The sequence below is a fragment of the Mustela putorius genome, unplaced genomic scaffold, assembly GCF_011764305.1.
Source record: "Mustela putorius furo isolate JIRA1106 unplaced genomic scaffold, ASM1176430v1.1 tig00003836_pilon_pilon_pilon, whole genome shotgun sequence".
Classification (NCBI taxonomy): Eukaryota; Metazoa; Chordata; class Mammalia; order Carnivora; family Mustelidae; genus Mustela; species Mustela putorius.
The window spans coordinates 11,854,535-11,882,503 of record NW_025421989.1 but is presented as its reverse complement, the minus strand read 5'-3'; the positions used below and the strand labels follow the sequence as shown (position 1 = coordinate 11,882,503).

Below are 27,969 nucleotides of genomic sequence, written 5' to 3'. Positions count from 1 at the left end.
ACTTCAGGAGTCCTATCTCTTGATGTAACAGAATTTATCCTAAGGAAACGGTCAGAAATGTGTGAAAGTATTTAAGGAAATCCACAACAGGACTGTTTGTAGCACTGGATTCTTTAATAGTGCAAAATTAAAGATAATTTAAAATCCAACAATAGGGACATGGTTGAATAAATGGACAGGTCCACGCTGCGCAGTGAGAAAAAGCAGCTTGATGAAATAGGTTTGGCGGAGGGGAAAAAAGCATTTTCAACTGCAGCCATGTATGAGCTCCGTGTTCAAAAGAAAAACACATGTACAGACGCAGAAGAGGAGGGAAAAAGACCTAAGCACTGCTCCGTGTTAACATTCTCACTAGGGGCTAGGATTACAGGTGATTTCCATGTTATCTGTACATTTTAGGCTTTCTAGGTTTCTACACTAAACACACTGATTTTTAGAGAATAAAAAGCATTTTTAAATAGGCTCTGGCCGGCTTGCTAACCCATGGAGCTCAGAGCCCTCTACGACTACGCAGGTAGGAAGCAGCCGTCATCATAAATAAGATCTGCAGTCCGTGAAGAACAAAGTACGTTTATTTGCATTTGGGGCTCTGGAGAGTTCGGTCTCTGCTGCCCGACCTCCTCCTGCCGCGACTCCTGGACCTAGAGGAGCTCTGGCTCCGGCTGCCCCGGCCGCGGCTGCGGTCCCTTTTCCTTCCTCTGCTTCGGGAACTGTGCCTCTCGCGGCTCCCGGACATGTGTCTGTGAGACTTCTTCCCCCGGTGACCGCTTCTCCTTTTCCTCGCCGCTTCCCCATTTCTCTTGTAGGAGTGGGACGGACTAGGGCTTCGTCTCCGCCTGGGCCTCCCATGGTACTCCTCGTGGCGGCCCGTCCTCTCTCTCCTCTCCGAGCCCTTACCCAAGGACGAGCCCGTCCGCTCGGGAGACAGGTAGATGTCTCGGTTAGCTTCCCAAAACTCATTGTTGGGATTTCTGAACACGTGCAGGAAGTTGCAGTGTTTTCCTCGAGGGCACTGTTGTATCTCAAACAAACCTGCAACGGCACAGTGAGGAAACAGCATTTACCGCCAGGACTCCAGCCTTTCCAGAGGGTTCGCTGCCGATGGGCAGACGCGCCTGACCTATCTTCTCCTGCGGCCTATATGGATGGACGTCACAGCTCTGGCTCCCAGAATTTCAAAAGGAAAAGCTCTACCAAACGGCACTGTGAATGGTAACAAACTGGAGGTTTTCAGTAAGCCGGGTATCCTGTCCCCCGACCGGATGAGGGGGTGGAGGGCGACAGAACACACGGTGACCACATGGGGGGGGGGTTGGCGTTTCCCCATCCCACTGATGGACAGTGTCGAGCCCTAATTAATCCCGAAGAACCGGCCCTTGGGAGCCCCGGGACACGGTGCTCTGAGAGCACGGTGGTGGCAGGGCCGGACTGCTGGCCAACAGGGAGCCTGTGAGAGGTGCAGGGCTTGGCATTCTCTTTAGACTTTAAGAAGATGGTCAACATTGGCCTAACGCTTTTAACTTTGCCAAGTGCTTTTAATATGGAAGATCCTTGCCACGGTGAAATCTATTTGAACCACTTCAAGGTCCTCTTGACGCTCTCTAACTTTTTGAAAGTCCGTAAATTCCCCAAATATGTAAAACAGTTAGAAGTGAAATCTCTCCATATCACACGTTATATACGGAAGGTCAAAATCGATCAGAGTCTTAAATGTAAGACATGAAACCGTACAACTGTTTGAGGAAGACATACAAGTAAAATCTGCATGATGCCAAAAGTACGAACAAAAAAACATAGGGATATAAACAGATAAAATGGATTTCATCAAAATTATAAACTTCCGTACTTCACAGGACATCATCAAAGTGAACAGACAACCCACAGAATGGGGGAAAATATTTGCCAGTCATATTTGCAAGAGGCTTGTCCGCAGAACGGGTCAAACACTCTTACAACCCGATAATAAAAAGACAACCTAATTAACAATGGGCAAAGTTATCTAAACAGACCTCTCTCCAAAGAAGATACACAAATAGCCAGTAATGAGGACACATGAAAATTGTTCAACATCATTAGTTACTAGGGAAAATAACAAAGCTGTTATTTAAAAAAAAAAAGTAAACTAGTCTCCTGCTTCGGGGGAGCCAATGTCACATTCAGAAGTATCTCACTGAAAACCCATTGGATTCCCAGGAACTGACAAAAATAATTGCCTTCAGGGAAAAAAAAAAAAACCAGTTCCATCTCTTCCAGCCCGCAAACTTACACGTTTCAGGCATAATGGTTCTTCTGCTTTCCAAAGCAAGGAAGTCTAAAGCCTTTGTTCCCCCTTCAATAAATAGTTTTTGAGTGACAGCATTCATTAAGACCAGGCTGCCAAAGATAAACACTTGGTAAATTAGAGATTTTTTTTTAAATTAGAGGCTTTAAGCCAGCAAGTGTAACGCCAAAAAAAAGCAAAGGGGAAGAAAAGTGCACCCCCTAAGGCACGGACAGTTCCACCTCTTTGCTTCCAGAGTCGATCAACAATAAATAGTTTTTGACTAAGCCCATGAGACAGAAATACGAAAATAATGAGGCCTTCCAGAGGGCTGGCTACGCCAAGGACTGACTCATTTCTTGACTTGCCGGCCGCAGTCCGATGAGTCAGTCTGACTGAATGCACCCGGACCGGATCCTACGGCCATAATCAATCTCCACTGCACGCAAGCATGTCTTTCAAGCAAGGCGGGAACTGTTAAAGCGCTTTAGGCGGCAAGGATGACAGAAAATTCATTAGGGATAAAGATGGGGGGAAAAACTCAGCTTGAGTGAGGGGGTCCAATGAGGAGAGATCACTTCCGACGCTGCAACAAGGAAAAAGGCTCCCCAAAGACACAGGTCCTCGGGCTTGGCGAAGTTTTGAAGCCCTGGACTGAGGATGAGGAGATGGGAATTCCGGCCCCAACTCTGTCACGGATACACTGTAACTTCTGTCACCTCATCCAGACAGTGACCCACAAGGTCCACAGAAACGTGAGCTACTTTATAGAATGATCTCTGCTCGTCTAGTTCCTGAGACAAAAGCCATGTTTCGCCCCTTTAAAAGATGGTTTTTTGGGGTGGCTGGGTGGCTCAGTAGGTTGAGCATCTGACTCTTAAGCTCAGCTCAGGTCTTGATCTCAGGGTCGTGAGTTCAAGCCCCTCACTGAACTTTAAAAAAAAACAACAACAAGTTTTTTCTCTTAAGAATGTCCCTTTACACAACAGTGGAAGCACTGGGGTAAAATCATCATGTTGTATTTTACCACAAATTGCCATTTTCCATCGGGTCACTGGGCAGAATTCGCACTGAAGCTGCCGTCCTGCATACCATCGTCCGTTAAACAGGGAAAGGGCTGCTTGGCATTCTTCTTCCCTTTAAAAAAACCAACCAACCCACAAATTAAAGGATGCCTTTTACAGCAACTGTCTATTATGGAGATGACCCCTATTGTTAACTAACCTTTTTATTAGTTTACCATAGGACCACCAAGTTCCCTGCTTTAGTACTAGGGAGTCCTCATGAGAGCATTCAAGCTCCTGAAAGCTCACAATTTATTCAGGAACGCTTTTTCCTAACCCTCCCTGAGGTCCTGATCCATGGAAATCAGCTTGAGTCAAAGCTGCTTAAACCAAGACTGGACCATTAAAAATGCACAAGTGTCTTTCCACTGTCAGAGCCACTCCTTTCTTAGCTAGGACTGCTCTTTTTCCTTATTACAATGGTTAATTTAACCCATTAGCCACAGCATGGCCCAGATAAACAGCAGGACAAGCAGAAACGCTACACCAACTGCTGTCTTAGAGGGCTGAATGCATGCCGAGATGGCCCGGGGCTTCCGTTTCTGGCTCGTTCAATGTATCCTGTTCTGTTACCCCTTTTCGGTATGTATTTTAATTATTAAAACTATGTAAGTAAAAAAATAACCATCGTAAAAGATTCAAAACTATGTAAGTACACAACAAATGAAATACAAATGCATTTTCAAGTCCCTTCTCTATGTATGTCTATATTAGCCCTTAATATTTATATTTTTTAAAATACCATGCACATGAAAGCTATCTATTTAGTGGGGGAAACCTGGACAGCAACATAATTACAACACTACCGGAGACAAAATGGTAAGATGTTTATGTTCAGGATACTTACGATTGATACTGAACATACACATTGCCCCTCAGATGAGGTTCCAAGTTGCAGCTGACCTAAAGAGCAATGAAGAATTTGATCATGAAAAAAAAAAAGAAAAAAAGAAAGGAAAAGAAACCCTCCAGTCATCATAATACACTTTGTCCAGGGTGGCACTACCAAAAGCAGTTCTCATTTGAAGATTCCTAATACCCCTCCCCGGTCTATGCAGGGCTTCCGCACGCAGCAGCGACAGAGGCCCCAACTATCTGATCCCTGCTGATCCAGATTCGTTTTTCACAGACATGAAATGCTTCACACATACGTAAAAATACAGAGAGCAAAAATCAACAACATGTCCAGCCCCCAGGTTCAAGACCAACGCTTTCCATTTTTGACGAAGAACGGTTAAGTACACAAAACATTGAAGACCCCGTTGCAAGCCTTCCGCCTATGCTCCTTCTCCATCACAGGGATGACCACGAACCATCCTGAGGCTGGCGTATCCTTCACGTTCCAAAGGCAAACACACAGACGGATACACATGCACCTGTGTGCACAGACACCAACACTCGTATCCGTGTGTACACAGGCAGACACACATATGTCACACACACACCATCAAATCCTATGCATACTATGCATAGACGTGTCTCTTATGAATACACGGGTATATTTATGTAAACACATGCAAAGCAACTTGTATATATGTACTGATAATGTAAAGTACTGCTTCATACATTTAAAATTTTTACACAAATAATGTATATTTTACATTCTTTTTGCACAGTATCTTCACAGAAACATAAGGACTCATTTTAACTGTACATTGGATATATCAAATTATCAAATTTATTTATCTACTCCTCTAATGATGACTATCCAGGATGCTTCCAATTTTTCATCAACAAACAGCACTGCAGGCCGCATTCCTGGACATGTCTCTGTGGGGAAAAGGAATTCTCTAGTATGCATAACCAGGAGTATCAGGGCGATTTATAGGTTATACGTGCTTTCAACTTCACTAGGTATTCACAAACTGCTCTCTGAAGTGATTTTACTAATTGGTATTTCCTCATCCACTCCTGGTATTAACAGAATTTATAATTTTTTTTACCTGGTACGTGTGAATAATCTCATTTCATATGCACTGTTCTTACTACTAGTTAGATTGAACATCTGCCTTCAAAAATGATAAATCTGGACAAACAGATCAATGGAACAGAACAGAAAGCTTAGAAGGAAACCCATGATTATATGGTCAATTAATCTATGACAAAGGAGAAAAAATACACAATGGGTAAAAGTCTTGGTATTTTGGCTTTTATAAATGGTGCTGAGAAAAATGGTCAGCTACATGCGGAAGAATGAAACTGGACCACTTCACTACACCATACACAAAAATAAACTCGAAGTGGATTAAGGACCTACATGTGAGACCTGAAACCATAAAAATCCTAGAAGAGAGCACAGTGATTTCTCTGAGGCTGGCCCTAGCAACATTTTTCCCTAGATAGGCCTCCTGAAGCCAGGGAAACAAAAGCACAACTAAACTACTGGGACTGCCATCAAACTAAAAAGCTTCTGCACAGCAAAGGTGACAACCAACCAAACTAATAAAGGCAACCTACGGCAGGGGAGAAGATATTTGCAAATGACATATTTGATAAAGGGTTAATATCTGAAACATAGAAAGAACTTCTACAACTCAACACCCAAAAAACAAATAATCCCATTAAAAATGGGCAGAAGACATGAACATTTTTCCAAAGAAGATATCAAGATGCCCAACACAGGAAAAGCAGCTCAACACCCCTTATCATCAGGGAAATGCGAATCAAAGCGACAAGGAGATGCCACCTCACACCCATCAGGAAGGCTAAAATCGAGAAGATAAGAAACCAGCAGTGTTGGCAAGGATGTGGAGAAAAAGGAACCCTCGTGCACTGTTAGTGGGAATGCAAACTGATGCAGCCGCTGTGGAAAACACTAGGGAATTTCTGCAAAAAGTTAAAAAAAAATAGAATTACCGTATGACCCAGTAATCGCACTACTGGGTATTTACTCAAGGACTACGATAACACTAATTCAAAAAGATACATGCACCCCTATGTGTACAGCAGCATCATTAAGAACAGCCAAATTAGGGAAATCGCCCCAGTGCCCATCAATAGATGAATGGGTAAAAAGGTGTGGCATATATATCCAATGGACTACTTCTCTCAGCCATGAAAAAGAATGAAATCCTGCCATATGCAACCTGGATGGAACTAGACTGTACAATGCTAAGCGAAATAAGTCAGAGAAAGACAAGTACAGTGATTTCACTCATCTGTGGAATTTGAGAAAACAAGGGGAAAAAAGAGAAACTGAAAATAGACTCTTAACTAGAGAACAAATGGGACGGTGGGGGGAACAGGTGAAATAGATGAAGGGGATTAAGCGTACACTTTCCTTGATGAGCCCTGAGTTATATCAAGAATTCGGGAATCACTATGTTGTACACCTGAAACTAACACTAGATGTTAACCATACTGGAATTTTTTTTTAAAAGGACAAATCCGATTTGTTTTTATTCAGTGGTATAAGAAGGTCCTCAAATATTGATAGAAATGCTTAGCTTTTATTTTCAAAATGAATCTACAATGTTACAAATTTGTTCTATAGTATTTTTGTTAGAGTACCCCAAGAGAGGCACAATTTGTAATGATCGTTTATAACACCATCCTTAGAAGGAAGACTAATGACAGTTTATAACACCACCCTTGAAGTCTTAAAAGGCCTTGGGAGGCCACGTCAGTTACACCAGTGACCTTAGAGATCATTCAATCCAGTGGTTCCCAAGGACCTATTAATTTTCCAACATGAATTCAATGTTTTGGAACTTTTCCTACTAAAAATCTACCGAACAACTTTCCATTTGTAAATGCTAATGTGATTAGCACGAGCTTTGCTGATAAAATTCTAAACGGAAGTGGGGAGGGGGGACCAAACCACACCGTGGCTAGCAGGTGCAGCCTGTTCTAAGCAATGATTTCCACTAACCAGGTGGAAGTTCTAAAGCAGCTCCATCGCTGACGTCACAGAAGCAGTACAACGTAGGGACCCCACGAGGGAAACCACTGATGGGGTCCAATTCCCTCCCTTTCGGGAAGAGGTAAAGTGACCCACTCGGGAGCACAGAGCTAGTCAAACCATGAGGACCGCCCGGCTGGCCCCGCCATACTAGTATTTGCTGCTTACACTGAGAAGCGGCGTGAAGACCGGAAGGTGCGTGCAACAGAAGCAAGAGGTAAAAGGGAAAGAGAAATTTTAAAAGATTTTTTCCTTTTTTTAGATTTTGAACTCAGGGGCTCCTGCATGGCTCAGCTGGTTAAGCATCAGCCTTGAGCCCAGGTCCTGATCCTGGAGTCCTGGGATCGAGCCCCGTGTCCTGCTCCCTGCTCGGCGGGGAGCCTGCTTCTCCCTCTCCCTATGGCCCTACCCCAACTCCTCCTGCTCCTGTTCTCTGTCTCTCTCTCTTTCAAATAAGTAAATAAAATCTTTAAAACAATAAAATAAAAACTGTGAGCTTAGTGGACGGAAGTATAGTTCTGCGTTTCACGACTGCTGCTGGGGGCTTAGCAGCCACTGTTCCTCGCTGTTCCCGCTTTGCCCTGTCACTGCCAACTTGCAGAGGGAAAAAACCTCGTGATTTTATTCTTTTTTCCCTTTCAAATTATGGGACATTCCCACTACTCTAACAAACCAAAATCACTGCTGTCTGGACCTTATCAAGTCAGTAAGTGGGAGGCCTCAGTATGCTAGGCTTCAACCCCCGGGGTCCCACGAGCAGCCACTGGTAAGTACATCTGCCTTTATTCTTGCCTTGAGGAACCTTTTCCAGTAACCGTGTACTCTCGGTGGCTCTTTTTCACCGGGTATGCTGCATCAGAAGCCACGATCTGGGGAACACTATGTTCAGTGCTGAGAGTACTGAAGGCGTAAACACACTGTCAGAAAAAGGAATCAAGGTTTCTGTTCTCGGGCAGCTCCAGAAGAGTAAGTGCCTCAATGGAAGGTGCAAGCGGGCGCCATCCACATCACGCAGCAAACTCAGGGAGTGGAGAGCTGGGCAGGGCGAGCACACCGTGGCTCTAGGTGCGACCCACCACAAAGGAAGGGAGGGGCTGCCTTCGGCGTCACGGGCAGCCTCTAACTGAACGCTGGCACGGCTATCTGCAGGACCTTACGCGGCTCGGATCTCATGCAGTCCTGCTGCCGTACCGGCAGTGAGGGCCGGTGCGAAGGGAGTCACATCTACCGAGCACCTGGGTGCCCAACTTTGGACCAGGCCCCGCGCCATCGCACACGCCCCGCCCAGGCAGACAGCCTGCGCCCTAGCGCTCGCATCCTCTAGGGCACTCTGGTGGGAAGTGAAGCAGTCCCCTTCTTCATGTGCATCGTGCACACCCACCTTGAACTGGATCACCTTCCCCACGTTCTTGAACTCGGGAAGCACGTCATCATAGAAGTCCAGGAACTGCTGGTAGGTTTCCTCTTCACTGTACTCGAGGCTGGCATCCGGGTCATAGTCATCCCTTCTGCACTGCTCCATCCCAAATGTTGTGAACATGCTTTTAATAAGGAGGGTGGGGCTCGAGGATGGGAAATTGTGTTTACGTGAACACCTGCACATGAAAGGAGAACTTAAATGCAGCACTCCAAGAGTTAGAAATTCCACATCAAAAGCCTTCTTTAAATTGGAGATAGAGACTCCAAGAACTTGCTTAACTGCAAGATAATAAACGCCATCCAGGCGTCGACCACAACACTTGAACTGCTCTAAGACTGACCGATATATATATATATATATATATATATTTGCTCTCCTTAAGATGTGAAGTTGGGAATTATTTCCACATCCGTATGCCATTCAGCTGCCTTTGGATGAAGTTCACAAAGCCTCACACATGTAAAAGCACAGGAGAAAGGTCCGCTGACACGGCATACTGTGGTGACAGGCCGACACTGTACGTGGGACTCAGGAGGAAGGTGAGAACAATACAATCCTGGCTCTATACCATCTTCTTCTAACTCAGTGCTTAGAGATGAGGGTAATGTAAGAGTTTTGAGCTAACGGACTAGTTCAATTGCACATATGTATACGTGTCATTTCACGGTGCTCGTGACATTTTTCTATTTCTTCCTCTGATCCTAGCAACCCGTTAGGACAGTTGGGGCTAGTATTTTCTCCACTCTGCAAAGGGAAGCTGAGGCCTAGAGAAGCACTCTTACCCAAGGCATGCGGCTGGTAAGAGAGGGCCCAGAGATGGGGGTTAACCTCCAGTCTAGTGCCCGTTCACCATCTGCGACAGGACGCAGAGAATTCTCGTGTCATCAGGTGGCGAACCATTATGAACGATTTTCTTTTCGTAGTTTGAACTGAGCCAGGTTGTACCTGAGTCATTCAAGTCTTATGTGAGTCTACTTTATTCAGTTCCCTCTCCAAAAATGAGGGGGGAAAAACATACTTCAAGGTTCCAAATCATCAGTTAAAAAAAAAAAACTGGTTAAGACAAAATTTTTAGGAAAAAAAAAACAATCCCCAGAACGGAGGAAGAAAAAAAGTTAAAGAACAAGATGAGTGTTAGAAAAATCAATTGCCTCAAAATGCCGAAATGTTTCCCTCCTCCTCACTTTCCATGTCTAGGATACACATCTGTGTACCATGTGACAGCAGGGAGGGCCCCCCCTCCCCGCACACCGTGCCTGGCTCAAAGATGCAGTGTCCGGTCATAGGAAATGTTCTGTTCTCCAAAGGACCCTCCTAGATGATTCAGCAGAGACCTCGTGATGAGCTCCACCTTCCCAAGCACAGCTGCCCATGGCACAAAGAGGGAAAGTTCAAGCTGACTTCGAGTGTCAGCAGTGAGTCAGCATCTTACACGGAGAAACATACACAGATTTTAAACAAGGAACCAGTTTATGGGGGCTAAAATTCTGCTCATGGGATTACTACATCTGAATGAACCTGGCTCTACTTCCTAGGGTGTCAAGCGAGCCTCGGAGTTTTGGAACTGAGCCCGAATCTCTGTTTAGGGAAAAGCCCCACTTGGCCTGGAGACAGTCCATACAATCTGCGTCTCATCAGGGCTAGCCCTATAGCTCCTACTGAGAAGTCACCTAAGACAAGAGACATTTGGGGAGGCAATCGAAAGGTGTGATGCCAAACCTGTGTGAGTCCCAGAATCACCTGGAAAGAACTGAGATTTCTCAGGTTCTGTTCCAGACCATCTGTTAAGACCTCAGGGTGGGGAAACCCTATTTTCAGAGAAACTCCCCACTTGATCCTGAAGGTCAGCCATGTTTGGGAACCCCTGGTTTAGACTATGCTATTTACGTACGATGCAGATACTAGAATCAAGTAAGACGGCCATGAAACCACACAGTAATAAGTTACCCTAGCCCAAGGTCAGCCAATGAAACATGTGGTCTCCAGATGGCCCCTCCGGTGGAGCTAACTGACTAGACCTCTTTTTCTCTTCTGGAGGGAGCACTCGCTACCTTTGTCCTTCACAGATTTCAAGGTACATGCTGAAATGGGGCTGCTTATCGTTTACTGAAGGTCTCTGTTAAGAAACATTTTCAGGAAAATTATGTAAGCAGCTGTTCATAAAACATCTATCAAAGTTACCGTCCACTTCCTTCCTCAGTGTCTTTACGCAGTATTCCACGGGACAAACATTTAGAATCTGAGGTACCATGCATTCTTTTTGGCAAGAACTAAATCTCTGCCTGGGCTGTGTTAAAATACAGAGCCAAGTGCACTGCACACTCAGAGGAACGCCCTCTCTCTTCCTTTCCATTTCTTTCATTACACTTGGGGCAGTACATTATAAGCCCTCTTTCAATCACTTCTGGAAACCAGGGAGTTATGAATAACTACTCTGAAAAGTAAGCTTTACCTTTCATCAGCGATTATGTTTTCAGGAGGGGAAAAAACACCATCACCACGGAACTCCCTTCCAAGCTGTGACTCCAAGCAGTATCAACTCCAGAAAGGTTCTAGAATTGAACCTGGGACTAATTACAAAACCAGAACCACCAAAGTAATGCTGGGGGGATGGAAGTGTCTGAAGTGACAAGCCTGAACAGGCAAGAACAGCTGTGTGATTCTGAAGCAAGTCACTGTGGCTCTGGAAAAGGGGAGCGGCTTCATTGTCTCCACCGATGGTGCTCGATTTTGTAACTGCTCATTTCATAGCATTTTATTTCATAATTCATCACTTGAATGATGAAAATACCCAAATTGCTCTCATACTTTGATAGCTGTGATCGTGAAATTTCATATGCCTATGAAATACGAAAAAATGTTCACAAACCAATCTGCTCACTGCCACTGTTTCCTTGGAATGACTCTCAGGGGCGTGTGGGAGAGCCTGGCAGCCCATGCTCCTTCCCGCACACTAGCACCGCCCATGCAGGACTTCTCTCCTTCTCTCACCTGTGGCCATCAAAAGGAGAACTTAGAATCAGATGACCACAGTCTTAAAATACAAGGAAACGTTAGAGATACAGCATAAACAAGGAATCCTGTAGCCAGAAAACCTTAAAGGCCATCGGGTTCAGCTACTCACAAAAATGTGAATTTATATCGAGTCTCAACTGGCTTTCACAGGTACCTCCCAAGTTTTCTTTGGTGGGGGGTGTTTAACATCCATTATTACTATTTCTTGGTGAAACCAAGCATATGTTCAGAAGATATTTCTAAAGGCAAAAGGGAATAAAATCTCTTCTCCTTTCCTTAGTTCCTAGTTCCTCAGGAGGCTTTCACTACTGACCATATCCTACAGATCCTCTCACAGGCCTTATACAACACCAGCTATCAGCCGTAAGAGGAGCTGCACATCCCACATTAGTAGCTCTCAGTCCTAGGGTGTGTGCGAACACCTGAGGACATTTCAAAAGTAAGGCTGCCCAGGCCTCAGAGATTTACTCAACCTCTGGTAGGACATAAATTTTTAAAAGCTTCCTAGAGGATTCTAACGTGTACCTGGGTTGAGAACCCCTGCTCTTAAAAAAAAAAAAAAAAAAAAAAAAAAAAATTAAAAGGCACAAGGGCTTAACTTAAACAAGAAAAGAGGAAGAGAGAGAAAGTTTGTATTTTCAAAGAAGGACATGAAACTCATGGCTTGGATAATTTTATGAATAAAATAACATGAGTGACAACATATAGTTTTCTCATTAAATACATATGAATTTGCCTATTCGTATCCCTTTTGGGATTAACAGGACCTTAAGAAATGATTAGATCTCTTCTGCAGAATGCTTAATCATTATATTTCATCTTACATAGATTCATTCACCATTATGAATTATTTTTCTCCTTTGAGTTGTTCATTCATAAATAAGCCAAATGATAAACATCACCAATGCTTGGCATATTATCAAGTATTTAAATATTTGCTTAATGAATGAAGACATCGGCACTTAGTTCTCTACATGAACGTCTTGGTTTCAAAAACGCTGAGGCTTGGGACGCCTGGGTGGCTCAGTTGGTTAAGCGTCTGCCTTCGACTCAGGTCATGATCCCAGAGTCCTGGGATCGAGTCCCACATCAGGCTCCCCGGTCAGCGGGGAGTCTGCTTCTCCCTCTGCCTGCTTCTCCCCCTGCTTGTGTTCTCTCTCTCTCTCTCTCTGGCAAAGAAATAAATAAAGTCTTAAACCACTGAGTCAAAAGAGGTAGACAACAGAAGTGTCTCAAAGAATAAGGGCAACCATAACAAAATGAAAATATACCAGTGACCACTCAGGCCAGGTTGTGCCATGTGCCTGCCACAGGGTCTGTGCTTGCCTTGCATCCACTCCGTGCGGCCTCACCACCTCCATCGAAGGGAGACACTGCTGGTCATCCCCATTTTACAGATGAGGAAACTAAGGCTCAGAAAGCTTAAGGAACTTGCCCAAAGGGAAAGGTGCCCAAGTCTGCTTCTGCACCCTGGCTCTGCTCCTGAGTCAGAACAGACTGAGAATGGGGAATTAGAATACTTTTCCTCACTCACTTGGGTCCTGGCTTTCACAGATACCCCTTGGGTATTGGGCACGCCAACTTCTCAAAGCCTCTTTTGCGCACAGTGTTGGCCACTCAAAAAGAAGTCAGTCAGTAAGCACATAAATAAATAAATAAATAAATAGAGAGAGAGAGAGACAAAATAAGCCAAGCTGCTCTAGTCTCTTGAAATACGTTCTTTCCCCCATCCAAGTCGTCCCACGTGGACTCATGCAAGCACAGGAAGAAAACGAAAAGCACAAGGTCTTCATGAAGCTGTGGAAGGAATGCAAAGGAAGCTCTAAAAGAGAACCAGGCTGAGCTGGCCCAGGGAATTGGTACCAGAAGGGCAATGCAACTGGAGAAGCAGCAAGGATGCAGGCGACACCTGACTGGGAACCTTTCAAGCTCAAGCCCACGGTGCTCCCAAAGAGAGAACTAAACAACCTTGACATTCTGATTCACTGAATTCTGACATGATAAAACAAAATGAGTTACCTATCTCCAAATCTGCACGCTCCTGTTTTACTGTAGAATGGACAATTAGCTCGATCTTTCTCCATTATCCTTAAGTCCATGGGTGGCTCTGGGTTTTGCCATGTGGCACCATTTTCCAACTGTTGAAAATAACCATGACTTTTATTGGTGGTATAAAAATCCATGATAAACTTGATGTTTAAAATGCATTCAAATATTTTGGTCAAAAAATATATGGTGACTTAAGAATATACACATTTAGGTCATAACAGGTAATCGAGACTTCACAATCATCCAGAGACATGTACAGTGTCTTTCTTGGCTCCCAGTCATTGCCCAGAACCAGGCATCACCGTGGCTTCTGGGAGCAGTCACCGAGGTCTCCCTGCTGCCCATCCATTCTGAATGGGGTCAAAGGACTTGTCAGGGAACCACGCCTAAGACCCAAGGCACTCTGTAGCAAGTTCTACCATTTATTTCGGGCCAACAGTGCGTGGTGTCGCTCGCACACACTTTAAGGACTAGAAAGAAGTAGAGTCCACAGCGGGGGACTTGATACCATTTGCTTTTGTTCATCAAAAACCACTTGCTGCTGTTGCTGCTGTAAAAATCACAGAGCTGCGAAGTGATTCTGATATTCAGATGCGACCTAAATAGCTTACCACAAAATTAACATTCTACTAGAGGAACAGTTTTTAAAGAAATGTTCACTGGTCTCAAATTCTGAATGAAAGGTTTGAAAATACCTCATTTTCAGCCTGCTCCAGCATCTTCTGCACAGCTTCCTACAAATGGTGCAAACATAGGACTAATGAAAACCTGCAAGTCAGGAAAGTCACGTCTGGTTTCTCTGGTTAAGAAGCTCATGCGTAATAATTCATAAGAGAAAACAAAAACAGAAATCACACCCGCCAAAGGCTTTAGGTTCTAATTTGCTTTCTACAGCACAGATCTTCTGAAAAGCTTTCAAAGGACATATAGCTGAGAATGTTTATTCAAGCAGGACATTTATTAGCTCCCACTGCAAAACACAGTCTTATAATAGTTTGAGTAACAGTAATATTGAGCGTATTTGATCATATATACCACATTCTAGCTTTCCAGATGAGTGATATAGCATCAGTGAATTATTACATAATGCAATGCTCAGATCAAACGTCATCAACACTTAACAGATCTTAAATTATGACATGAACATAGTAATTCAGGTTGATGAGAAAATCTCCAACTTTTCGCTAAGACAAAGAAGTCTTGCAATATACCAGTACATTCTGAGCTCACTGTCATTTAAACAAGTCTTTAAATTATTCTTGACAATCATTTAAACAATTATTCTTGACTTGTCATTTAAACAAGTCTTAAATTATTCCCTCGCCCCTTAAAGCATTACATAAAAGACTCCTCTGTCTAGCTGCTTGAGGATGCTACCCAGTCACACGGGGGACCGGGCTAACTCCACATGCTCGCAGGGCAACTCTGGTTCTTCACCCCCACCCACCCGAACGCCCCCCATCCACGCGCCCAGTGGTTTGGACTAACAACCTAGAAGCAGAACTGGAACTCCTCTCCTTTTCCTTCCCTCCCCGTCCACTCAGTCTACAAGCCAGAGAGCCCCACTGCCTCTCCCTCCACACACCCTGCCTCTGTGTACTTATCCTTACGAAGCTCCGCCCTTGTCCAAACTACCATCATGTCCTATCTGCGACAGTGGCCTTCTAACTGGTCATTCTATTTTCACTCCTGTATCCTTAGTGCAGGCTCCCTGCTCTCTACCCTCCCCCGTCTTTATATAAAAGTTAGAAGGATCTGGTAAAGGTAGAGATACAAATTAAATGAAGTCACACCGTGCTTCGAAACGCTGCAATGGCTTCCCGTGGCACGTAACACAAAACCCAAACTCCTCCTTCCAGTCCAGGAGGTCCTGCATGATCTGACCCTGTCTACCTTCCTGACCCCCTTCCTTGCCCCCACCGTTCTCTCCTTTGGCCTCCAAGATTCAGGCACCCCGACATCTTTCCAGCTCCATGGTTCAGGCCTCTTTCCTCTGCCTGGACTCCTTCTCCCCAGGATCTTTGCACTCAGGTATCAGCTCAAACACTGGCTCCTTGACAAGTCTTCCTTGACCAGGCAATCTAAAGAAGTACATCCCTACCCCGATCACTACCGCATGGCTGTTTATTTCTTTATAGCATTTAACATCACCTCACAGCACGTAAAATTATTTTTTTGGTTACTTATCATCTGGCTCCCCCATCTAAAAAACTCAAGGAGAGCAGGGCCTGTGTTTTTCACTGCTCTATCTCCCTCTACTAGAGAAGTATCTAGAGACAGCAGAAACACGGACTGCATGCCCCTTTATACATGCTTACAACCTTCCTCATTTCACCTGCCTCCGGAATATCTCACCTGACTTCCTTTGAAACAAAAGCCTTAACTTTTTTAAAAGCAGCCTTGGCTTTTTCCTAATGTCAGAAAGACCTCAGTTGAGAACATTCTACTGTCAAAATGGGAATCGACTGCTCTATAAACAATGACAAGTTCCCGACAACTTCCCTGTCCCCTAAAAAGCTAGCGAGGTCTCGCCTCATCCGTAAGGCAACATTCAAATGAGGGGGTTAAAAATGTGCACTGAAGAGGTGCCTGGGTGGCTCAGTCGGGTGAGCGCCCGGCTCTCGGTTCCGGCTCACATCACGATCTCACCGGGCGTGGGATCGAGCCCTGCGTCAGGCTCCGGGCTCAGCAGGCAGGCTACTTGAGGATCCTCTCCCTCTACCCCTTCCCCTGCTCACGTACTCTCTCTCACGCGTGCTCTCTCTCTAAAATGAATAAATAAATCTTTAAAAAATAATTGCATTGGAATTCACTGATGACCTGAGACACAAAATACAAAAATTTGTGGAGGCTGCTCCTACCCTATCATGACTAGGATATAAACAAATGCATTTTTAACTACCCACTTTGATGCTATTCAAACTTGGGAATATGATAGAAAAGATACATCCTGAGGACTCAGTCAAGGAATGATGAGCTGTGGGATCTTGGAAATAAATACACTGTGTTAAGGAATAGCAGCAAAATAAACCAAAGCAATCTTTAAAAGACACTGAAAGATACATACACATACCTTATAGACTCTTTTTTTAAATGAGGAACTACATGTTAGCTACAATGGCCTTTATAGCCAAGTAGGAAAGGCAGTCACGATTTAGCAATAAAAAATATTTCCTAACTCCTCAGTATTGGAGTTCCTGATTTTTTTCAGTCCATTCATTCTTGCTGACATGTTATAAGCAGTTAAATGTCTTATTAACTCAGTGAGGATACCACACAAAGTATTCTCTAAATGGGCCAACCCTTATAGAAAAGAAGCTCAGAAAAATGGTTTGGTGTGAATGTAAAGAGCTAGAGCAAAAACAACATTTGCCCTAGGCTGGGACAAAGCGGAAAGCAGGGGCCAGCTGCCTGTTTTTCAAAATAAAACAACCAAGTTTTACTGGAACACAGCCACAACCATTCATGTACATATTACCTAAGGCTGTTTTCATGCCACACCAACAGAGCTGGGTGCTTGCGACAGAGACCATACACACCATAAAGCCCCGAATTTTTACTCTCTGGCCTTTACAGGGCAAGTCGGCCAATGCCTGGTATAAAGGGGCAGAAGGGTAGTTAAAGGCAAAACTTAATTTAAGGTATCTGCCACTGCACAGACCCAGAGAAGAGATAAGGGAACTCGAGCGTGTATCTGTACTAAAAACAGGACTCTTCCTAGACGGGAAAATGAAGCCCAAAGGCTGATATGCCTCCAGCTCATTCTTTAGCCCCATCCCACACCGTATCTGTGCACCAAGAGGATACGCAGTGCGTTTACCCTCCTGTGACAGGAATCACCTCTCGTTCTCTCTTCTCCTGTAGCTTCTGTTCCTCCTCTTCTCTCTCTCTTCTTTGCTGCTCTTCCCATTCTTCCTTTAACTTTCTCTTTACCAGAAAAAAGAAAGAGAAGAAACGGTAATTCTTGTCACTTACTTCTTGAAAACATTTAACATATGGGGCAGAGAAATGAAAAACTTTGCCACTGGTAAAATGCGTACTACCCACTTTAAGTTCAAGACCTATAACTCTTACTGGGAGTTATTTGGGGTTAACTAATTAGCCAGCCATCAGACTAATATCGTACCTCTTGTTCTTCTTGCCGCTTTCTAGCTGCCTCTTCCTTTTCCTTCCTTCTTCTGAATTCTTCTTGTGCTTTCTGCTCCCGAAGCAACCACGCCTCATGTAATTTTTGCCTATAATGTAATGATGTAATCAAATAAGAGAAACGAACACTAATTTACAATTACATACACACAATGATAGCAAAATGGCATATTTGAGAATGATCAAGCTATCACGAAAGGTATTTTCGAGAAAGCAGTTCAGTGGAGGGTAAGAGGATCTCTTCCTAGAGGGTAACAGCTGAAAATCCCTACTTCTACACTTTCTGTCCGTGACATCTTTCACACAGGAACAAGGGCACTACAACTTGCCCTTTAGGCTGACCATCAGGATGTTTAGGCGTCAATAAAGATCCCAACAAATCTCAAGGCCCCATCTAGCTTTTCACGTTCAGAAGGTCCTACCCTTCCCCTTCTATGCATTTTACAGCAGCACCTGGGAGACCGCGGTACTCTGTCTTTGCACTGCTCCTGCAGGCAGTTAAGAGTCTGCCATGGCTTGTCCCAAGCACATAAACTGCTCAAAAAAGGGAAACAGAACTCTATCTGAGCAGGTTTTACAATAAAGGAAGCTACAGGTTTTGTGACAAGGAGTTATACAAATAAATTAGCAGCTGTCTAGTTTATTTTTAAAAATGACCAATTACAGGGTAATGCTACCTTAAAATGGCAAGTGTCTCAGACATCCAATACTGAAATTTCTAGCTGAAAGATGGGCTCCATTTCTTTACTTTTTTTTTTTTAAGAGCCCAGCGTGGGGCTTGATCCCAGGACCCTGGGAGCCAAATGCAGACGCTTAACCAACTGAGCCACCCCGGTGCCCCCTGATGAGTTACATTTCAAAAGTTCAAAAGCCAATTGGGTGTTTAGAACTTTGATTGCATTTTCCCACTGAATTTGTAAAAGGGAAGTGAAATATGAGAAACAGTTTTGTATTACTTCAGCAACATTAGGCGTTACATAAGGTTTTAGTTGTAGTCTGGGGAACCGATTCACAACTTCCAACACCCTATGGGAAAAGAGATTTCACTTCCAGCGACGGATTTCAGGATCCCATCTCTTCACCATGGTGGAGGCGGGCACATCGCATCGGTCAATGGTCCCGTGCAGGTTGTGGGTTATGTACAGATGTTTCAGTGTGTAGAACTCTGACTTTTTGGAGTCTTTTGAAGAACACTAATTATACATAAACCAAACCAAAGCACATATAAATCTAAGACCTCGAAAAGAGTCAATGCCGACAGAGCTGCAACTTGGGTAACTTGATATACTGTTGAGAAGCAAAACTGGAGACCTCCACACACACAGCTCGGTCAGACCCGGGCACTGGGAGGACCCGAGAGGAGTGTCTAGCACGGCTTCCAGCAGTGTCGGGCCGTGCCCTCCGGCTGACCCCAGCCCCTCCTCTCCCACGCCACTAAAATGCCTGCCAGACAAAGCTCAAAGCTGCTGGGGAAATGGACTCTGCTCTAGCCAACACAGGACCACAGGCCCCTGCCTTTGCTTTCTTACAGGATTTACTAAAAATGGCTTATAATTGTGATTTGGTCTCTCTCAAGGACCTGAGAGCCATTTCTTGGAAATGTCATCTTTAAGAAGGAGAGGGTCCCTGTGTCCCAGTGTCTGCGAAAGGCTGGCATCCTAACTTGCCTAACTGCCTGCTGGCCACATTTACCCTGACCAGCCCTTCACACATCCTCCCCCTCCCATTCCTCTGCACCCCTACACTCCTCCCGCCCTCTCCCTTGTAAAGGTGCCAATCGCCCAGCATGAATCAGAACGGAGCTCAGCTCTTTCCCCAACAGGCCGGCACTCCAATCTGTTCTCACCACTTCAACGTCTGCCTGTGCTAGTCTCTGATACTCTGCAGGTGCTTTCAGGCAGTACATCAAGCCATACAGTGTTTCCACAGAATTAATTCTCCTGCTTTTCGGCAACACACTACCTTGCAACTGGTACAGGAACAAAGATCAAAGGAACACAAAGATCTGGTTACCTGATTTAAAAGAAGCACCTCAAATTAAATGGGAAAAGAGAACAAATGACCCCTATTTCATACCATGTATGGCATCTTCATCATAACAGAAATCTCTAACAACCAGAGAGATATTACTGCGTCTCAGCGTCTCCTATCTCCTAACACTATGTTAAGTGCATATACTTGCCACCTCATTTCATCTCCCCAGTTCCATGAGGTAGGTACTAGGATTGATTCTATTTCCATTTTATCTCCATACTTAAGGCAAGGAAACTGAAGCTTAGAGAGAGAAGCAACTTGAGCACAGCTAGAAGGCGGCAGGGCCAGGACTCAAGGTTGTTCTGGCTCAATCGACTCCATGTTCTCAATCACTACTACATTTTCTTTTGGCATTTTGCTGATTGCACCTATTTACATGCTTAAGTGGAGAATAGGAGTGTGAATTACATCCAAAGCAGCAACATTCCCTACTAAACATGCCACTAAATAGCTAGAGATCACCTATAAAATTTTCTTACTCCTTTTTAAAAATATTTTTTTATTGTGGCAAAATATACATAAAAATTTAGGATTTTAATCATTTTTAAGTGTACGGTTGAGTAGCATGAAGCACATTCACATTACTGTGAACCATTTGGCAAAAAACAACAACAACAACAACAAAAAACTACCCCCTGAAAAATACTAAGCAAGAGAAATAGAAGACTTTCATCATCTTGGGATGGAAGAGGCCTTTTATAGTCCAGAGACCATGGTCAGATATAATGATGAAAGTCGATGACGTGAAAATCAAATTATGGTAAGTAATGTCATAAGCCAAGTTAGGTAGGACTGATGACAAATGAGAAAAACATACATCACACATATGACAGATAAAGGACAAACATCCTCAATCAGTAATAACCTTGCTTACCCAACAAACTTAAAAAAATGTTTCCCAAAAGAGGAATGTAGAAGACTTAAGCGATCTAAAATAGGTAATGAAATATATTAAAAAGTATATACAAACTTGGGGCGCCTGGGTGGCTCAGTGGGTTAAAGCCTCTGCCTTCGGCTCAGGTCATGATCCCAGCATCCTGGGATCGAGCCCCACATCGGGCTCTCTGCTTAGTGGGGAGGCTGCTTCCCCCCTCACTCTCTGCCTGCCTCTCTGCCTACTTGTGATCTCTGTCTGTCAAATAAATAAATAAAATCTTTAAAAAAGAAAAAAATATATATATATACAAACTTACTAACTAGGAAATACACATTTGAAACAATGAACTGCAACTTTTCACTACAGGAACTTTAAAACTTGATGTGCCTGGTGTGAGTGAAGAAGGTATGGGGATACAGGCACCTTGATTCACTGCTAGATGGGCTGCAAACTGGACGTGCCCTCTTTACCCAACCATCAACATTTTACATTACTTATCGTTTTCCCAACAATTGCATTTCTAGGCATTATCCTGAGGAAATAATAGGACAATTACCAAGGATATATAAGCATGGATACCCATGGCAACTTTTTATAGAACTGTAAAAATATCTGAGTATAGGGGTGCCTGGGTGGCTCTGTGGGTTAAAGCCTCTGCCTTTGGCTTAGGTCATGATCTTGGAGTCCTGGGATTGAGTCGAGCATGGGACTCTCTGCTCAGCAGGGGGCCTGCTTCCCCTCCCCTCCGCCTGCCTCTCTGTCTACTTGTGATCTCTATATGTCAAATAAATAAATAAATCTTTTTTAAAAAGAATCTGAGTATAAGTAGTAAATAATAGGAAATAGAAAGTGAATGCTATTTAATAGTAAATAACCCAAATGTCCATCAGTAGAGAACTACAGATTACAGATCAAGAATAAATTATGCTACAACCAATACATGGACACTGTGTTGCCACTGAAATGGTTGAATTAGGTATCTGAACCAACACTGAAATACAGGTCCTATACATTAAGCAAAAATAAAGCCATTAAAAATGCATAAATAACATCCCATTATAGACATAAACACATACAGTACATCTACACTCTTACATTTTTAACAGCGGCTATCTTTGGGTTTGCTGAATTCACCGAAGCCCTTTCACTCTTTATACTTATTTCAATTTTTTTTTCCAAAAACATTTTCAAATTAGCAAAAATAGTGAAAAATACTCCCATTTAAGAAAAATTAGAACATCTAATTTTAGTCTGTTAGGTGGAGATTTAAATATTTTATCCAGGGTTATTTTATAAGACCTGTTTTGTACAGGTGTTATAAAGAAGACCTGTACTAGTTTGTAGAGACTTATAATATTTTTAAAAATTTCTTTCTTTCTTTTTTCTTCAAAATATATTTTTTTTAATTTATGACAAGGAGAGATAGGGAGAGAGGGAACACAAGCATGGGGGAGCTGGAGAGGAAGAAGCAGACTCCCTGCTTCTGGGACTCGATCCCAGGATGGTGGGATCATGACCTGAGTCCAAAGCAGACGCTTAACAACTGAGCCACCCAGGTGCCCCCCACCTTTTTTTAAGTAGGTGCCACACTGGGTGTGGAGATCCTGAGATCAAGACCTGAGCTGAGATCAGGAGTCAGAAGCCCAACCAACTGAGCCACCCAGGTGCCCCAAGACTTATAATACTCAAATAAAACAACTGGATTCATGAGGAAGTTCTCCGATCACTGCTGACCTTTCTATCTCCAACAGCTTCTCTTCTTCTAGGTGTTGTTCTTCAATAAAAGCATCCTCCTCCTCCTTCTGTGAGAGTCCTAAGGAAATTTAAATGTTTTATTAAATGATCCAAATATTGTAAAACCTTGATCAATGATTCAGGGGGAAAAAAGATAAAATCTAACCATTACAAATATGGTACCAATCTGTTTTTAAAACCTTCTAATAAGGGATCCAACCGACCAAATTTGAAAAAATTTTGAAACCCAAAATGAACAATAATGGTAGGTAACACATTCAATTTAAAGTATTAATTTATGGTTCCACAGTGATACTCAAAAAAGTGGTGGGGTATGAAAAGGAACATTCATCTTTACAGAAGAATGGCAACTAAAAAATGCAGAAAGACTTAAGTAGAAAAGTCCTTTTTGCAACCCACTTTAAGAACAGATTTTTTTTTTAAATGCTAAAAACACTGGTTGATAGCTTGTTGGGAAGAAGATACTTACACCATCTCAAAACATCAGCTCACAGAGTACTAATTACAAAAGGGAAACTTCCTTTACAATGGAGCCATCAGACTGGCAACACTTTGACCACTCCTGGCAATACTAAGAGGGGAACAACCTGACATTACAGCCCCCTGATGTGGGCAGTGAGAGGTATACAGCATCAGCTTTGTAGGATCTGCCATAATAGGCATAACCTGAAGCTAATCAGGAGACAGGCTAATCGAGAATGCAGGGCATTCCACCAGACAACTGGCTTGAACTTTTCAGCGTCATCAGTCTTGGTTTGGGAAAGTTCAAGTATGGCCTGCATATCACACACCATTGAATTACTATTCCTTTACTTGGCTGCAAGTCTGATATTATGCACTTCATTCTAAGGAGATGGAGGCTGAAGTATTTAGTGGTGAGAGATCATGGTATCTGCAACTGACATGCAATAAATTCAGAAAAAAAATGTACATATGTATGTATCTATATAGGGAGAGGCAAAATGTTAAAATGTTAACACTGGCAAATCTAGATGACGTGTTCATGGATATTTATCGTACCATTTTTTCAACCTTCTGTACACTGGAACATTTTCAAACTAAGAATATGGGAGGGGCGCCTGGGGGGCTCAGTGGGTTAGCCTCTGCCTTTGGCTCAGGTCATGATCTCAGGGTCCTGGGATTAAGTCCTGCATCAGGCTCTTGTCTCAGCTGGGAGCCTGCTTCCCTCTCTCTCTCTCTCTGCCTACTTGTGATCTCTCTCTGTCCAATAAATAAATAAAATCTTGAAAAAAAAAGAATATGGGAAAATATTTTTAATATAACAACTTATTATATAATAATGATACATATATATAAATTCTTAATCAGAATTTAAATTTGGGAGGGGGGAAGGACGAAAACTGAAGTGATCCTAAGGAAATATAACAGAAGATCTCAGGCTTAAAGGAAAAAGATTTTCTATCTATCACATATGTTGAGTATAGGTCTAATCAAAGGCACACCCAGTCCTAGATAATTACAATTTGGTTTTCTTAAGTAAATTCTATTATTTTAGTACCTGAAATTAAAATAGGTTAAAAAAAGAAAGAAAGAAAAAAAATTGGGGTAAATTCTAGCTCACACAGAATAAAATCTAATTATTCAGATTATTAAATGAGCTAATGTTCCGAAAGGGGCTTCAGACACCCTGGCCCAGAAGCTATGCCTGACTGACTTAGAGAGGTATGCCTATAGACTAGGCACAGTCTAGCACAGCTGATACTCAAAAATATCTGTTGCCTGACTCATTCAACCCCTCTGTCCTCCCCAAAACAAGCTCACACTCCTCAGATGTGATCACTAACAGTACCAGGTGTAGCATTTGCTCGATACACATACAGTCAAACATATGCAAGGACACATGTAAGTATGCTATACCTAATTGTATCATACATGTAACTGTATAAACTGGAATCACACAACTTGCTTTTGATTCTGAATGCCACCTTAACTTCTGACAAGGCAGCTCATTTCAGGCTATTTCGAATAGAGCTGGATGCTGAAGAGGCTACCTATAAATGAGAGGCCAATATTCCAGAAATTTCTACCACCCACTTTCCAACTCACTCTTAACAGCAATTCTTATAGACTATCTCCCTATTCTAGCCTTCGGGGTACTGTCTGCCCATTCAATCTGTGCTACAATGAACAGCAGTGTTTGGTAGGCCACACTATTCATGAAGCACAACTAAGAATTAGGAGTTGGAGTGGGCCAAAGTAGGAGCAGTAGTCCAGACACAAACGCTTTGACTTGGATCTGCCATTAGCTATATAATCCTGACCAAACCAGTGACTGCACCCTTCAACTCACTAAACTGCCAAGGAACATGATCTGCCTGCTTCTTCACAAAGGCTCACTCTGAAAGCACTGTGCGAAGCAAAGGGTGGTGGGGAGGGGGAATCCAATGCAATAAAAACAGCTCTAGGATTTAAGAAAGGGAAAAAAGATTAAGTAGTTAAAAAAAAAAGTTTTATTAAAGAATACTGGTTAAGTAAACAAAGGTAGCTGAGCTCATTGCGGGAGGGGGTGGACACAGAAACCAAGGGCATCAATAACTCCAACCTACCCTGTTTTTCTCTTTTATCCCGGATATTATGTCCTGCCTTTAGTGGTCTAGTTATGAATAAAAGAGAGACGCTAACACAGGCCGCAGGTAAACACCCTGCTTCTCCCATTCTGAATATTCCAAGAACCGCTACTAAAAATAAGTACTGCGCAATTCCAAGGGCAAATACAATGTCTACAGTTATGTTTCACAAGGCTAGAGAACATTGGTTACTTGAGGCCCTTGCCTGTGGACTATAGGAATCGTCTAGATACATTTTTGCAACGTATTTAAGTATCAAATCATTACAATGTATACCTATAACTAATGTGTCAATTATATGTCAAAGGGAAAAAAAAAAAAGTATGTGAAGATCTGCCTGGATAACCTGGATGGCAAAGATTATAACGCAACTGCTGTGTGATTTCAGTGCTTCCATCTGCATTCATAACTAATATATAATTTTGTAAGTTATTACTAACTTCATTCTATTAAATAAGCGGGTTTAATAGATATTTGTTAGATTCTGCCATATGAAGGACAAATGACACCAAAGCCAGTAAAAATGACATCACAGCCAGTATTTTAATAGGAAAAAACAACAACTGGTAAATAAGCACAGGGCAACAGCAGTGGCACTCCCAACTCCAATCAGTACCATAAGCATGCTCAAAGCTTGTCCCACACCATCCCCAACATCACATTAATGTAGATTTGAATTTTACTGGGTGTGTAATTTCACGTGGTTTTATAATCTTGTACATATGTCGTTTCCTAGTCAAATAAGAGTTTTATATCTGCTTTTATGCTTATGTATATACTTCAGTGGCATTAATAATAATCCGAGTCAACAAAGGGTCTCTTGTTACTCACGTTTGAGAAAAATCTGCAAAATGTCTAAACCCCTCAGGTCCTGCTGCTTTTACAAAGGAAAACATTCGCTCAATACTCACTATGTGCAAGGGCTGTGCTAGCTGCTGTAATTCATGAGGCCTGCACCTGTAATATCAGATACTTCATAAATACTTACACATAATCAGTGCTTGATTCACCATGACCTTTCTCCCCCTCTTTGGTACGTTAATATCGTTTCTGAAGTAGGTCTAACATAGCTTTACTCGGGAGGCAGCAGACGCCGTAACTCTCAGCAGGTAAGTACTTGGCTTCCTTCTGGCACTGGGGCTTCGAGTTAAGACGGGAGCGGAGAGAGCAATTTCATACACAGAAAACAGGCTAAGGAGTCGGTTACCTGAGTCCCTCAATCGAGCCAGTTCTTGCCGTCGTTTCTTTCGTTTCGCCTTCTTCAGGGCGGCCCTGTACTTTTTGTGGCTGGAAGATTGAAACAGGCACACACCCGCGTCAACGGACCGCACCGGCGGCGCTGCCTGAATGCCCCCCCCACACACACACGCCGCGCCGCGCCCAGTGACAGGAAATCGCTCGGGTGCCGGCGAGTGAAATCTTGCTTCCCGGGTCTTCATTACGGAGCACACATTTACTATCGCCTCGCCATTCCACGACCAGATGGCAGGTCCTTTCCAGCCCGCCGCCTGTTCCCCTCCTCACCTCCCTGAACCCACAGACGCCCGTGACAGTCCGGGTCGCACCCTCGGGCAGGACTCCAGCGGCAGCAGTAGCTCGCGTGCTTGGTCCAGCTCCCCTTTCCTTCCTGCTTACACATCCTCCATGTCCAGCCTCGGGCAGCTCCGTCCCCTCCTCTCGTCGCCTCATCTCTCACAGCCCCGCTTACCTTAGTATCTCAGGAAACAACATCTTGTCGGGCGCCGCCATTTTGCCAGGACCGCCACGCCCCCCAAGAGTTGACCGGAAGAGGCGGGCTTAAGAGGAAGGGCGCGGCCGCGCGCAGGCGCGGGTGCCGCGGGGACTCTGAGGCGAGGGGGAGCGCGCGTCTTCCCGGGAGAAACCGAGAGAGAAGACGCGAGGTTCCTGTAGGCGGCTCGTCTCCCAAAACTCTGCACAAACAAATGGCTCCTTCCCGAAAATTCCTACCCCTCCCTGAAAAGAATTCTTCCCTTCTAGAGCTTCGCTATTGCTTTATCACTACCTGTCCCAACACCACAGTGGTCTGTCCTGTGGTCAGGAAGTTAAAAGTTACAATTCTCTGTCTCTCCCTCTTGTCCTCTCATCCACTCACGAGCCCTGGCCGCACGCGGTCACTCGCCTAGCTTCCCAGCCGGACTGGTCCAAGCTCCGCCTTCTGCGATTCCACCTATCAGCCCCTCAAACTCCAGAGTCCGCCAGTTTCCATTCACAACTACCGCCGCTATAGGGAAACTAACACCTGCGCTGCGAACGAGTAGCCTCTGCTCCCAAGGAATGTGCAACCTAGAGGCAGAAAAGGACCAATACATAGAGAAAATAATATAGTACAGACAACGTAGTTTACTCAACAGTCCACTGGGGATTCAGGGAGAACTTTCTGATGCCTTAGTTTTGCAGGAAGGTAGCCTTTGCTCAGGTGGAGAAGGGTGAGATTCCCAGGTGGGAATGGTAAATCGGCATAAGCAAAGGCACTGAGAAGTGGAATCGGCCAGAATTTTGGCAATCGAATTTAAAGGGAAGTTCCAGAGTATCAAGGATCACAGCAATAGAGACGGGCTAGGCCTGGGTTATGTAAAACGAGCCTAGTAAACCATGCCAAGAGGCTCTAATTATGTTCTGAGGCAACAGGAAACCATCAAAAAGCTTTTAAGCTGAGGTTTGTTATCATATTTGTGTTTTAGGTAAATTACTCCAGTTTGCAATATAAAGGACGAAACTTGAGTATCATTGTCTAGATGAGCACTTAAACTGGAGCAGTGAGAGTAGGACTGAGAAAGTAAAATAAGCCCTGCTACTAATCAGACTGTGATGCACATATACAAGGGCAGAGAGAAGACCA

At 43.7% G+C, this 27,969-nt stretch overlaps 1 protein-coding gene across 1 annotated transcript; it reads right to left on the bottom strand.

The window, feature by feature from the left end:
* Window positions 1–93: 93 nt before the first annotated feature.
* On the bottom strand, window positions 94–27,940 carry ZRSR2 (zinc finger CCCH-type, RNA binding motif and serine/arginine rich 2). The gene is made up of 11 exons (XM_004758893.3): window positions 26,818–27,940; window positions 26,317–26,396; window positions 22,501–22,579; window positions 17,836–17,944; window positions 17,550–17,636; window positions 14,405–14,443; window positions 13,680–13,798; window positions 8,607–8,820; window positions 4,172–4,227; window positions 3,288–3,397; window positions 94–1,032 (listed from the first exon to the last, which is right to left on the bottom strand). The coding sequence occupies exons 1-11, from the start codon at window positions 26,856–26,858 to the stop codon at window positions 572–574; spliced, it is 1,395 nt and encodes a 464-aa protein (XP_004758950.1). The 5' UTR covers window positions 26,859–27,940; the 3' UTR covers window positions 94–571.
* Between the last annotated feature and the right edge of the window lie 29 nt (window positions 27,941–27,969).

What these genes read in the sequence shown, in the direction of transcription:
- ZRSR2 (XM_004758893.3), bottom strand. Translation starts at nt 26,858, where the DNA reads ATGGCGGCGCCCGACAAGATGTTGTTTCCTGAGATACTAAG. An exon ending in TGGAGCAGGCTGAAAATGAG is followed by an intron (nt 13,799 to 14,404) that starts GTATTTTCAAAC and finishes TATTTTCAACAG; the next exon opens with TTGGAAAATGGTGCCACATG. An exon ending in GGAAGGTGATCCAGTTCAAG is followed by an intron (nt 4,228 to 8,606) that starts GTGGGTGTGCAC and finishes ATTGCTCTTTAG; the next exon opens with GTCAGCTGCAACTTGGAACC.